We start from the raw sequence: 12,474 nt of genomic DNA, 5'->3' as shown, positions 1-12,474 counted from the left end.
TCATCCAGGTTCCTCTTGTGGACTCGTTAGGCCCACCCTCGATGAGCCCTGTCCTGGGCGCTCAAACGCCATCGACACCCTCGCCCAAAGACCCTCAAATGCCTCGTACACGCCCTCCTCCACTTGGCTACCTTCGTGCTTGTGCTTTCTCTCATCGATCAAACTGCTTCTTGTCCCCTCCGTGACTAACATGGCTCTGCCAGACTAGTGATGAGAATATAATAACCTTCCGCACCCCCCACCTACCATCCCCCGGATTTCCATCCCCTTGGCTTCAAACTTCCATTTGCACCAGACCTGTTGGTGTGCCTCTGTTCCTCTTTGATCGTGAATCATCCCGGATTATCTCATTCTGACGGGGATTAGGCATTCGCTCTAATTCAGATTGAGGTCGACATTTGAGCCTCAGCCTGTCCCTGTCATCACTCTTCCAGCCTCGTCTACCTTACTTCCCACCAGTCTCTGGGTAAACAAAAGACAACAACCACGCTACGATAGACATATTGAATCTCGACGACAAACGACTGAAATTAATCTGAACTCTCCACTCTACCGCTTGTATCTGGCCAAATCGAACCTTTCAATGATTTATCACAACGACGACTACTGCCCTCTTTCACCAATTTAATTTTTGCAAGACCTAGTACCGCCACATCGAAGATATCCAGACAGCATTACGCACTTATTGGATTGTCAGTTACAAGCTCATACCAGGAATTACCATAACTGGAGTTGTCAATCGACAACCACTAAGCCTGTACGAGATCAAACATCACAACAACTATAGCCATGCAAACAGAAGCTTCACAGGGCTCGGCTGCCCCGCCATCGCCAACAGCTACCTCAGTAAAAGCTTCCAATGAAAAGAACAGCAAGAAGAGAGCCTCACCTTCTGGCGATTCGGAGCAACCGGAAAAGATCACAAAGCGACGCGCTGCCCGTGCTTGCGTGTCCTGCCGGGCACGAAAGGTCCGATGCGACGTAGTCGAAGGAGCCCCTTGTGGAAATTGTCGCTGGGACAATGTTGAGGTACGCTTCTAACTCTTGGATTCTGGACAAAACAGTCAATCTCCGCCCTGAATTTTAGAGCATGACTGACATCTGAGCAGTGCGTTGTCCAAGAAAGCCGCAGGCGAAAGTAAGTTATCCCAACGTTTTCCGGGCATCGTGTTCCGATCGACTCCATTCCGGCCCCTTGTACCGGCTGCCGGTACGAATGGAGCTCATTCGAAAGCGTCATGTCACGCAAAACGCCCCAGAGAAAAAATTACGTTGAGTTTACGTTGCTAACCGCCGCCGCAGGAAGAATCTTTATACGGCCAGCACAGCGGGCCAGTCTGTCTCCACAGAAGCCCAGCTGCGTTGCAAAACAACGGCCAGCAACGGGAATCCCACAGGTCCCAGCAAGAGTGCGACTGTGGGCATGAGCACAGCCGACCTTCGACGTCCCAGCAGCGGCTCAGCCATTTCGACCAGCAGCATTGACGCACCCAGTACTTTTCTGAACAGTTCCGCCCTTGATAGCCATGTGCCTCACATGATATGTAAGTTTTTGCGCTACTTTCCACCTCCAACTTCAACCCTCATTTTGTGCGCCGTAGCCAGCCCTCTCGATTGGCTAGTGGCTTTCTTTTTTGGGGGAACAACTCCGTTCTCCGCATTTTCAGCCGCCCCTGGCCCGCTTTCTTCATGTACTCCACAGTGCTTACATGCCTGATCACATGGAAATTTGACGACGGTTGATGATGGAATGCGCGGGAACCGAACTATGGCTGACCACAAGACCCAGATCAACGCTCTGGCTACCGCCGAGATTCCAGCTCACTCAATAAGATCCAGTCAATAGAATCTAACGCACACCGGTCGTCATGGGGTAGCATCATCCCGGACCCTGCGTTCTTCGATAACTTGCGTACCACTCAATTGCTCGGTTCTCTCGAGGAGAAGGACACCCCGGCACCTCAGTTCCCTGCATTTTTACGACCTCTGCCAAATAAGATCGCGCCTGAAGATGTCGATTATCTCAAGATTAAGGGCGCACTATCGGTGCCCACCCTGCCACTACAAAATGCACTCCTTCAGGCTTATGTCGAATACGTGCACCCGTATATGCCGCTTATGGACCTGAACAACTTTCTCGGTATCATCAACAGTCGTGATGGAAAGAATGGTCAGACAAGTCTCTTCCTCTACCAGGCTGTAATGTTCGCAGCGTCAGCCTTTGTAGACATGAAATACCTTCGTGAGGGTGGTTACACCACTCGAAAAGCAGCTCGCAAGTCCTTCTTTCAAAAGACAAGGGTAAGTAAGGCTCCGAACACGTGGAACTTGCTGAACTAATCCGCCAATAGTTACTATACGACTTCGATTACGAGTCAGATCGCCTTGTCCTCGTACAAGCTTTGCTTTTGATGACGTATTGGTATGAGACGCCAGATGACCAGAAAGACACATGGCACTGGATGGGCGTGGCCATCTCACTGGCACACACTATTGGCCTTCATCGAAATCCCGGGTCCACAAGCATGGCTCCAGCAAAACAAAAGCTCTGGAAGCGAATATGGTGGTCTTGCTTTATGCGAGATCGCCTCATCGCCCTCGGCATGAGACGGCCCACACGTATTAAGGACGAAGATTTCGATGTGCCCATGCTCGAGGAGAGCGACTTTGAGATCGAGGTCCTCCCTGAGAACAATACCATTATCCCAGCTAGCTGTGCATTGGTTCGCAATCTCGACATGCAGCGAGAGCTGGCTATCATGTGCATTGCCAAGGCTCAGCTGTGCGTGTGCATTAGCCGCATGCTGAAGGCGCAGTATTCAGTTTTGATCCGGGATAAGATGAAGCCCGAAAATACTACTAACAGCACTATGATGCTTTTCCCTAATAAGCAGTTAGATAACGTTGAGAGCGTCACTGAGGTGGATCACGAACTTATGGCATGGGCCGAGTCGCTACCAGCCTGCTGCCAGTACCGCACCCTGACACCCTTGGATGTCAAAGACGGACGATCAACAATTGCTGTTCAGAGGACACTCCTGCACATGGTATACTACACTACCATATCGGCTCTGCACCGACCCCAGTTCCTGCCATCGTCGCCTCTCCAGGCCCCGACAACATCCCGACAAGTACAAGATATGTCTCGACTACGGGTTCGTGATGCTGCGATGCATATTACCCGAATGGCTACGGAGCTTCACCAATATCGGTTAGAGCGATTCTTACCTACGACTGGTGTGACGGTTATTCTTCCTGCAATGATCATTCACCTCCTTGAGATGAAGAACCCCACGCCCCAGGCTCGGGAGCGTGCCACACGAGGATTCCGCCAGTGTATGCGGGTTATGGAGAAGCTCCGAGAGGTCTATGCTGCAGCAGATTACGCAACCGGGTTCCTTGATGCTGCTCTGCGGAAGGCTGCGATTGATATCAACTCCAGCGTTGCCCCTTCAACCCTAGCCATGATGAAACGGGTACCAATCGAGTTCAGCGCTCAAACACCACCTCCCGAGAATGCGCCGTACATGACTGCTTCCGAGTCGCTATTTAATGAGAAGCCGAAGGAGCCTCAGCCTGTGGCAGCACCAACCATGATGCCACCAAATACTGTCAACGCTGCAGCTTTGGAGATGCCCACAAACTCACCTCCCCAGACGGAGATGGAGTCTCCTGCCGCTGGCTTGACACCGAGCGTCAGTGCTGGATCAGAGGAAATTCAACTGGATGTTGGCAACATGGATCTCGATTTCATGCAAGGCCACGACGAGTTCGACTGGAATGCTGTGGCCGGAACCGATTTTGACGTTGACCAGTGGCTGCAATTCCCCCCGGAGGGAGTGAACAATCAAGACGATAATTTGATCGCCGGGGTATTGGGCGTTGAGGAACCTACTATGTCGGCAGAACAGGCGCTGACCTGGGCTATTAATGCCGAGGTCGATGCAGCCCGGCAAACCGAGAACCGCGAGATTTCTGCCCCGGCGTAGTTTCAAGACGCTTCAACTTCCGTATTGCAACACAATTCTGGATAAATGATCTTTTGGACGGAGCCTTGCATTTGTTTCATTTTTGCATTACCTGTTGTATGTGTCTGCATTCGAGACGGGGCGTTTGGGCTGTTGCTCCAGGCGGCGCATTATGTTTTGGAATGGGACGTCGGATATATTTTTGTTCGACAGGGATATGACTTAATGTTTTTAAGGACATCAAAAAGCAACGCTTGGGACGACTGTTTATGAAGACATTGATTTTGGCGTTTGATATCACCTACAGACAGGAAAGGGACGCCTCCAGGGGCTCAAACTTGTTGCTGTTTGTTTTTCTTGTCAACTTGAAGATGTATTTTGTAGTTGAATGGTAACGAAACCCAACTTGAACCATGAATATTTGATGTGACGTCTGTTATAGCATCCGTAGTTCTATTTTGGTGAGTTATGGAAACCCTCGGATGCCCTGAATAGCGGCAAGATTCTTGTGTTGTACTTAATATTAGCGAAAGCATGTGGTTCCGTTATCCTGTCCTCTTAGCTCAAGATGACCAACACTTGCAGGGGAGCACATTGAGACTTTGGAGAACAAGAAGTAGCAAGGTTGAACCAACGAACCTCACCGTGCGATGTTACTATAGGTGTCAGCTACATGAAGCGAGAAGTTTGGGATGGAGTATGTAATTTAATGTGGCAGGTAATGAATTGCAGGACGATTGGGTATGGCGCAATCTATTTGTTGACATTGACAACTAGCATCATGATGGCTGACAGGGTGACGGTTAACAGGGGCAGATAGGTACGAACGAGACGGGGGTCTTGTGATCATGACTGATAGGCAAGACATGAACAGATGGGATGGATGTAAAAAAGCCATCAGAGGAATGTATAGCTAACTTCGAATGTCTCTGCCTATTCAAACCACCCCCTTTTTTTGTCTTGGTGCTCACGATGGTGTTTAGTGATATGCAGGAACAGAAGCTACGGATACGATGGATCAAGATATTGAAAACTGACAAGGGCCAAATCGACCTAATTCGATGCCCTGGCTTGGTCGTACAGGGCAATCGAGCTAATAATATCACCGTTGACGGTTGATGGGCCAGCCTGTGATGGAATAAAGAAGATCTCCTTTCCGTCAACGTTACCAGGTGGTCAAGTTCGTTAGCCGGGTCTTGGCCTCATATTAGAGAGTGGAGGAAAGGGAGGCGAATATGGGGCGCAACCGAGACCAGGCGAGAAGAAGGGTTTTCCTCTTTGATTACCTCTAGGTACTTGATACTTTAGCAGCTGTACCTACCTTACTGTGCCTACTTGAACGGAAGACATGGATGTCTCTAGCATCCGCCAGGTTGATACCTGGAGGGAAAACACTACCTTAGGTGCACAGCACTCTATGTATCCTATAGTGAGGGTCCCGAGCTCATTTTCTCTTCCTTACAACGTAGGCCTCTCAACAATCACCACTCCAACATATCTTCTTTTCCTTGACTAAATCTTGCGACTATGGTTATTATTCTTTGTATTCTTGGCATCTTTGCATTATACCTGATCCGTCAATTGTCGTTGTACCTTTCGTTGCCGCTTCATCTTCCCTGAGTTTGCTCTTTCATTGACTGATATCCCTCCCTTCAAGCAAAGTGGTCGCAGCTCCGAAGCTCATCGTCCAACGTCATTAAAGCTGATTCTTCAACGCATTTATCATAATTATTGTTTTTATCTCTGTACCTCAGCTGTGCATACTGTTTGCATCCTTTTGTTCACTCGGTACTCAGACTCTTACCGGTTTCTCTAAACAAGATCTTGTCCAGATCCGGCCATTCCATCGTGCCAACCAACAGCCTAGCTCTTGCAAAGTTCCAACGACGTCAAATTGACGATACTCTGTTTGAGCAGCGTTTCTATTTCACTACATTGCGCACAGGGCATCCGGTCAATCGAACCGACTTTCTTTTTCCTTCTTATCCATGGTCACGAATCGTGGGTGACGAACCAGTGGTTTTGGATTCATTTGACCAGGGCGCTAAATACGACAAGCTATTTACGCAAGCCCCATCCTTGCCGCCAATTCAGTGTAAACCTCATTTATTACAGGCCTCCGCAACGAAACGCAACGCGACCGTGGCCCACACAGGAACCTCACACGTCAACCCAAACCACGTCAAACTCAACTCTTCTTTGCGCAACTCTTTGACCGCCATCTCCCATCGGCGATTGCTTCGTTCCCTTTCAGCTCCCAGAGTGGCCTTCCAAAGGCCCTCTTTGTCGCTCCTTACCTCTTCGGATCCACTTTCAACTTGCTTTTTTCCCTTTCCCTTAAGCCCAAGAGCTTCTTCAGTTGCGCGACTCTGTGCCACACAGCTTCACTTCTTTAATTCGTAACTGAGCGGTCTTCCAACCTGCATGAAACCTTGCACCCTTTGAACAAAGAAGCTCCACCTGATCGCATTAACTAGCAAACACCACAAGGACTTTTCCGACCTGACAGCGACCTATCTGACGACACAATTTCTGACATATCTTCTTCGATATGGGCATCAAAACCTCCACTCATCCCCGCCCCATCGACATGTCCCCAGGTTCCTAAACAGATCATGATTCTACGATCCATCCACCCGATTCGAGCCTGTCTGTCTGCTGGATAATAACCATGACCGATCTCAACGCCCAAGTCGCCAAGCAGGCGCGCGATCCCGCCGCCACTTCACCGGCTCCGAAGAACAAACTTACTGAAGATATTATTGTGAATCTCGGTCCTGCTACTGTCGTCGATGCGCTGAACACAGCCACTGGCGCCCTTCGCACGTCCTTGGACAATGCCTCCTCTAAGGAGCGAGATTTCATCAATCGCACCGCTCTTGCGTCATACAAAATCTGGGGATGGTTTGAGGAACTTCAGTCTTGGCCGTGGCCCTCCGAACCGGGGTCTGCTGGGTTTCTAATGCCCAGCAACGAAGAGCGCAAACGAAGATCAATGCAACTTACCGTCCCAGGAGACGACGAGGATCAGTGGATGGGGAGTTTGCTTGCTCGAGATGTGTCAAAATATGAGCAGAGGCTGGCTCAAATTCAGCGTGATTTGTCAGACCTTGATCTCGAAGACATTAAAGTCCATGTCCTCAACCATCATATCCTTCCCTTATCCAGACCAGGTACACCACTTGCTGAATTCACTGGAGCTGGTCAGTTATCGCGTTCCAGCTATAATCGCATGGAGGACCACACTGCAGTGATTACTGCGATTGTTCTGAAGGCGCTGCCCGTCTTGGATAGGTTGACTCGTTTACTACACACTTGGAACCTACGACTTTGCGCTCTGCGTCGCATACCAACTGTTCTACTTGCCCTTGAGGACGCTGAAGTTGCGCTTAAATCTGCTTTTAAGGCCATTTCTATTCCCACAAAAGACACACCCAAGAAAGACGACAACACTCCGTTGCAAGATTCAGCACTTACGAGAAATACATTTGATGTGATGAAAGGGCATCTCGGCGAACTAATCGTCCGTCCTGGCCGGTCGCTTGATTATATGCTAGACTGCTTGGAAGGACTACCTGACACGCTCCCCGGTGATTGGTTGGATCGAATGGAAGCTGTAGAGTCGAGCTACGGTGAATGGGTTGTGGTATGTGAGAGGAAGATCAGACACACTGAAAGGACTGCTCCTCCCGAACCATCGTGGCCTCCTCGCTCTCCATCACCAGTGAAATACAACACTGCATCTGACAAGTCTACTACACTCGTTGACAGTTTGACTGACGATGAATCTGATAACGATGATGAGAGCTCTGTCAAAGCTGGGGCTGTTGTTGTGCCCATCCCGTTGCTTCTACCGCCCAAGAAAGTGGCAGTCACTGGCTCCGACAACTCAGCTATGGAACCCACGAAAGCTAGGGTGCCTTCTGGCGTTTCGGAGTCCGAGACAGTTGTACCAGAGTGGTATAGGAGAGATCAGTCATCAGAGAGTGAGCCCGAAAGCCCTTCGTTTCTCCCCATCGAAGAAGTCGACGAATCCTACGAGGATGAGAACCACACCTTTGACGGTACCAGAGACGTAATGCCAGTCCAGTCCCAATTACCAACACCAAGCATCGAGCAAGACTCTAACTCCTCAATAATGTCAACTCAGTACCCCGAAACACCTGACCACAGCTTCACACACCATTTCGATCGAGATATCTCTCCTGAATTACCACCACTTCGACCTCTTCCTCTTCCAAGGCAGAAAATTGATCCATCCCGGACTCTTACTGTCACTCAGCCTTCGTCGAGCTATTTCGGCGGCCTATCTAGTGATCCACTTGAGGTATCTGCTTCTCCTGACATTCCTCGAACCCGAATTCGTGAAGCAGAGTACACTCAGGCTAGCCCTCCCAGTACTCCGCCCATGTTACCTATGGATTCACGGGAATCCTCTTTGGCACCTCTGGATAGCCCTCTATTGCCAGATCGGAACATCGATGATCTAGATATGTCCAATATGCGAATTGAGGATTCGTTCAACGAAGACTTTGACGATTCATTCTCAATCGCTGAGTACTCCACTACTTTCGACCGCCGCAGCAGCGTTGGCGATCAGCACCTGCAACAACAAATCAGTCAGATCATTGACTCGATACCTGCCAAGATCAAGCTAACTAATGACTCTTCTTCGAGAGTCAACCTGAATCCCCCGGATGTGCAGCTGCCACGTATCAGAAAGAGGCCTTCCATCGAGCCTTTCCGAAGAAGCGCTTCGAATCTTTCATCCCGTGCTGGCACGCCCTCATTCACCCTTTCGCCTGCCAAGAACACGAGGGTACGAAACCGTGGCCACCACGAGATCAAGGTCTACCATCTTTCTCGTTCGTCCGGTGAGGCTCCAATTAAACTGTTCATTCGCTGTGTTGGCGAACAGGGGGAACGCGTCATGGTTCGTGTGGGTGGCGGCTGGGCAGATCTAGGCGAATATCTCAAGGAGTATGCTAGCCACCACAAACGCCGATCTGCTACAGCCAACGCCAAAGTCGAGGTTCTTCCAGAATCTCCTGGGGCATCAAGGTCTAATATGGGCTCAAGTCCAAATGGACGACCCCAATCTGCGGTTGAATTATCTCCTATGTCCCCTTTGTCTGTCCGTAAGACGCGACGGAGCATTGGTGCCGTGGGTAGTGAAGCACCTAAGCTGAATACCAAAACGTACGCCTTTGGCCCTGCGCTTGGTGAGGAGGATCCCTCAGAAGTGTTCAACCGGTCGCGGTCCAACTCTCACCTTGATTGGAATGAAGACGAGAGCTCTTTCCTTGGACTTGCGGGGCCTACAGGCAAGAAAGTTGAGATGAGTGAGGAGAACAAAGCATGGGTCGCAAGTGTCAAGGAAAAGGTCAGAATCGCTAGCGGCGAGCGAAGTCGGCTGCCATCAACGAGCAGCCAGTTTGGTGAGCTCGGTAGAATTGGTGGCACAAAGCGACTGTTCCTCAAATCCGAGGACCGTCGGGAATCGAAAGGCGGTCGAGAATCGAGAGGAGGCAGAGAGTCACGGGGAAGTGTCAGATGAAGCTGGTATACCAGCACGAGCAACGAAGCCTTTACTCTTGTGTTAACATACTTGCACTTGACCACGAACCTATGAACCTGAGCATTGAACACACCACAACGACTATCATGGGGGCAAATTTTTGCTTTGTGGAGTTGGGGAACCACTGGGACTCATCATACATGGACTTAGCATTTGAATTTTTCCTTTTGTTTCGACGATACGGTCTTTCCTTGGGCGAACTGCGGACAGTGTAGACAGTCAATACCCATATTTCCTATTTGTTATGAGATCTTAGCGTAGTACTTATTTAGATATGTGAGTCAGAAGAAACGTGAAATATCAATCAAACCATCCAGGTAATTTTGGTAATCACTGATGCTGAGCCGTAATCTAACAATGATTCCAAGCCTAAAAAGCAAAAGTTCATTTCGATTCCATAACTGACCGTCATGGTCAAAACATGTGTAGTATCATAGCTTGTCCTAAACCCTACCCATAACAAGATCCTTTTCTGCCAGACCCAATGCACCCGGTTTCCGAAGCCCACCTTTTGTTCCTCTTCAATGCCAGTGTATCCGATTTTCAGTTCCCGTTTTCTCTTTTCCCTTCGCTTTAGCTCAATCATCATCGTCTCCTGCTCTGCGGGCAGCGCGACGTTTACCCTTTCCACCCTTAGGGTTACCCTTAAAGTGCTTCTTGCTTGACGCCATCTGAACCTCCTTGGGGTCAAGGCCATTCTCGAGAGCGACCGCTGTACGTGCTTTGCGGCCGGACAGGTGTTTACCCGCCAGAGGATCTTCCTTACCCTGCTCCGAATACTGGTAGTTGAAAGGTCGGCTTACGTGACCTTGAGAAGTAGAAGGACCGAAGAAACCCTTGTCGATCTTCTTGGACTTTGGGCCTGCAGGTAGGGGAACATCGATGGTAGAGGCAAGGTCAACAGCATCGTCGTCCATGGCAAGGAAAGGTTCGCTGCTGGCTGGGTCGATGACTGAGAGCTGATCCATAGCGGCACTTAGGGCAGCTCGTCGTTTCTCAGGGAGGTGCTCTTCATCATAGAGCCCTCGGTTGAAGTCGGCCGCATCCTCAATTCCAGGAGGGGGTGAAACGAATAGCAGCTTGCCATTTACATAGTCCTTGAGGATATATCGAGCAGCGCGGGACTCATCTGGCTGACCAAGACCCTGGGTTTGGAAACCACGGGCGCGGGCATATGCACGGAGCAGCTCAGCAGCTGTAGGAATTCCTGTACCGCCCTCCTCGATGGCTCGGGTGCGGATATGAATACCATAGATTGCCTCAAGGAAAGGTTGAGGGATTCGCTGAGTGACGAGGCCCACGGGTCCCTGGAACTCGCGAAGCTGGTCGATGGGGAGAACACCGTTACAAACAAGATCAGCCTTGGTGGTAGCAAAGTTGGGGAAGACAAGACCAGGACAATCGCAGAGGATGACACGTTCGCTGAGGTGAATGGTCTGGAAGTGCTTGGTCTTTCCCGGAGTTGAAGAGACTGAAACTTTCTTTGCACCAATGAGAGCATTGATAGTAGAGGATTTGCCAACGTTGGGGTAACCAACTAGGCCAACCTGCAGCTTGTGATCCGAACCTGTTGATGCATTAGCTGAATTGTTTGTGGAGTTTTATTTTCTTGGTATATCTCACCTGCGTCTGCGGGAGAATGCTTCAGGAAGATGTCTTCCAGCTCTTGAACTGTAAGAATCTGTGTATCAATATCGTCGGCTTCCTCTGCCGCGTTTGCTTTTTTATCAATTTGGCTCTGTTGCACAAAGTCTTGAGTCAATGGAGCACCTTCTTGTTCTTTTTGGTCGCTACCCTCGCCCTGTTCCTCCTGGGCGGATTCTGACGAAGGCCCAGCAGGCGACTCATCTTCTGAATCGTCGAGTTCCCTCGCCTCGTTCTCTGCCTTAGCCAGCTCGGCGGAGAAAAAGCGATACGCAATGCCAGCCTCCTTTAGGTGCTTTGCCCAAGCCTTTCTCTGTTTGGGTGTCATCATGTCTGCCTTGTTGATGAGAAGAAGGTTCTCTTTCTTGGGATCAACAGCCTTGACATATGACTCAAGATCCTCAGAACGGAATAGGAGAGGGTTTCTGGCATCGACGATCTGGACAATAAGATCCGATCGTTCGATAACTCGCCACAGCTGCCGCCAAACCTCTAAGTTTCGCTCAAAAGGTGTCATAAGAAGATCATTATTCTCTTGCAGCTCGGCCAAGCCACGTCTCCAGTTAAGGAAGCTCTCTCGCTCTCGTGCGTCCAGTTCTTCAGGTGTTGTTGTAGAATCCCACTTGGGCCTTCGGGGGACAGTCAAACGACCTTTATGCTGCTTGTGCTTTCCAAGAACGTCTCTCTCCTCATGCGCTGAAAGAAGATACGGGTTCTTTTGGTCTGTATGGATAATCTTGACATTGTTGGTCTTTTCGGCTGTGAAATCGGTACCAGCCAACTCGGCGGTGGCCAGGAACTCATCCAGATCGCCTTGCTCCGTAACGGAGCGCATCTTGACCCAAGCAGCATCCTTCTTCTCGTTGACAAGATATTGTTCGCCTGTGGCGTGGTTTGTTCTGGTGATGGCAGAAGTTCGCTTCCTGTCGGTTCCCTTGCCTTTACCGAAGCGATCGTTCATGAGGGCGTTGCCCAAACCGACCGAGTTCTTGGACTTTGCCAGAACCATTTTGACGTCGATATAGAGTGTAGTATTCGGTTGGTGTGCTTCGGCAGCTAATATACGAGGAACGGCTGCTCCAAGTCGCAATACCTCTCAAGATATTATTGATGTTGTGTAAAAACTGAGTTGGATTGATCTGAGAGGGCTGTCTACTGATCAACTCTGTGCCCCGCTGAATAATGACTGTTCTTGGAGGGGCAAATGGATTTTTCGGGGTCCGTAACGGTGTTTCAATTACTGTTTCCGCACTATAGACCTCTGCGATGATATAGGGCTTTATA

General features: G+C 49.9%; 4 protein-coding genes across 5 annotated transcripts; 2 read left to right on the top strand and 2 right to left on the bottom strand.

Annotated features, from left to right (window-relative positions):
• Positions 1–192, bottom strand: FOIG_02869 (uncharacterized protein; the record flags this gene model as incomplete). Its single annotated transcript, XM_031200318.1, has 1 exon — positions 1–192. The coding sequence occupies one exon, from the start codon at positions 190–192 to the stop codon at positions 1–3; it is 192 nt and encodes a 63-aa protein (XP_031070086.1).
• FOIG_02868 (cutinase transcription factor 1 beta) lies at positions 84–4,466 on the top strand. Of its 2 annotated transcripts, XM_031200317.1 has the most exons (6): positions 84–141; positions 204–1,029; positions 1,110–1,138; positions 1,303–1,544; positions 1,790–2,301; positions 2,352–4,466. In XM_031200317.1, the coding sequence occupies exons 2-6, from the start codon at positions 790–792 to the stop codon at positions 3,987–3,989; spliced, it is 2,661 nt and encodes an 886-aa protein (XP_031070085.1). In that variant the 5' UTR covers positions 84–141; positions 204–789; the 3' UTR covers positions 3,990–4,466. The 2 variants fall into 2 exon arrangements, with proteins under 2 accessions (XP_031070085.1, XP_031070084.1); XM_031200316.1 differs by having other exon boundaries at positions 105–1,029.
• A 799-nt stretch (positions 4,467–5,265) lies between these two features.
• On the top strand, positions 5,266–9,914 carry FOIG_02867 (uncharacterized protein). Its single transcript, XM_031200315.1, has one exon. The coding sequence runs from the start codon at positions 6,640–6,642 to the stop codon at positions 9,523–9,525; it is 2,886 nt and encodes a 961-aa protein (XP_031070083.1). The 5' UTR covers positions 5,266–6,639; the 3' UTR covers positions 9,526–9,914.
• FOIG_02866 (uncharacterized protein) lies at positions 5,408–12,419 on the bottom strand. Its single transcript, XM_031200314.1, has 2 exons — positions 11,170–12,419; positions 5,408–11,113 (listed from the first exon to the last, which is right to left on the bottom strand). Exons 1-2 carry the CDS (start codon positions 12,197–12,199, stop codon positions 10,125–10,127), a joined length of 2,019 nt encoding a protein of 672 aa, XP_031070082.1. The 5' UTR covers positions 12,200–12,419; the 3' UTR covers positions 5,408–10,124.
• Between the last annotated feature and the right edge of the window lie 55 nt (positions 12,420–12,474).

Source organism: Fusarium odoratissimum (genome assembly GCF_000260195.1).
Source record: "Fusarium odoratissimum NRRL 54006 unplaced genomic scaffold supercont1.3, whole genome shotgun sequence".
Taxonomy (NCBI): Eukaryota; Fungi; Ascomycota; class Sordariomycetes; order Hypocreales; family Nectriaceae; genus Fusarium; species Fusarium odoratissimum.
Note: the sequence above shows the minus strand (reverse complement) of the source record. Positions and strands in the feature narration are given on the sequence as shown.

Coding starts and splice junctions, on each gene's coding strand:
- FOIG_02868 (XM_031200317.1), top strand. CDS start 790: ATGCAAACAGAAGCTTCACAGGGCTCGGCTGCCCCGCCATCGCCAACA. Junction 1,139..1,302: donor CAAGAAAGCCGCAGGCGAAA/GTAAGTTATCCC, acceptor CCGCCGCCGCAG/GAAGAATCTTTATACGGCCA. Junction 2,302..2,351: donor CCTTCTTTCAAAAGACAAGG/GTAAGTAAGGCT, acceptor ATCCGCCAATAG/TTACTATACGACTTCGATTA.
- FOIG_02867 (XM_031200315.1), top strand. CDS start 6,640: ATGACCGATCTCAACGCCCAAGTCGCCAAGCAGGCGCGCGATCCCGCC.
- FOIG_02866 (XM_031200314.1), bottom strand. CDS start 12,199: ATGGTTCTGGCAAAGTCCAAGAACTCGGTCGGTTTGGGCAACGCCCTC. Junction 11,114..11,169: donor GCATTCTCCCGCAGACGCAG/GTGAGATATACC, acceptor ATGCATCAACAG/GTTCGGATCACAAGCTGCAG.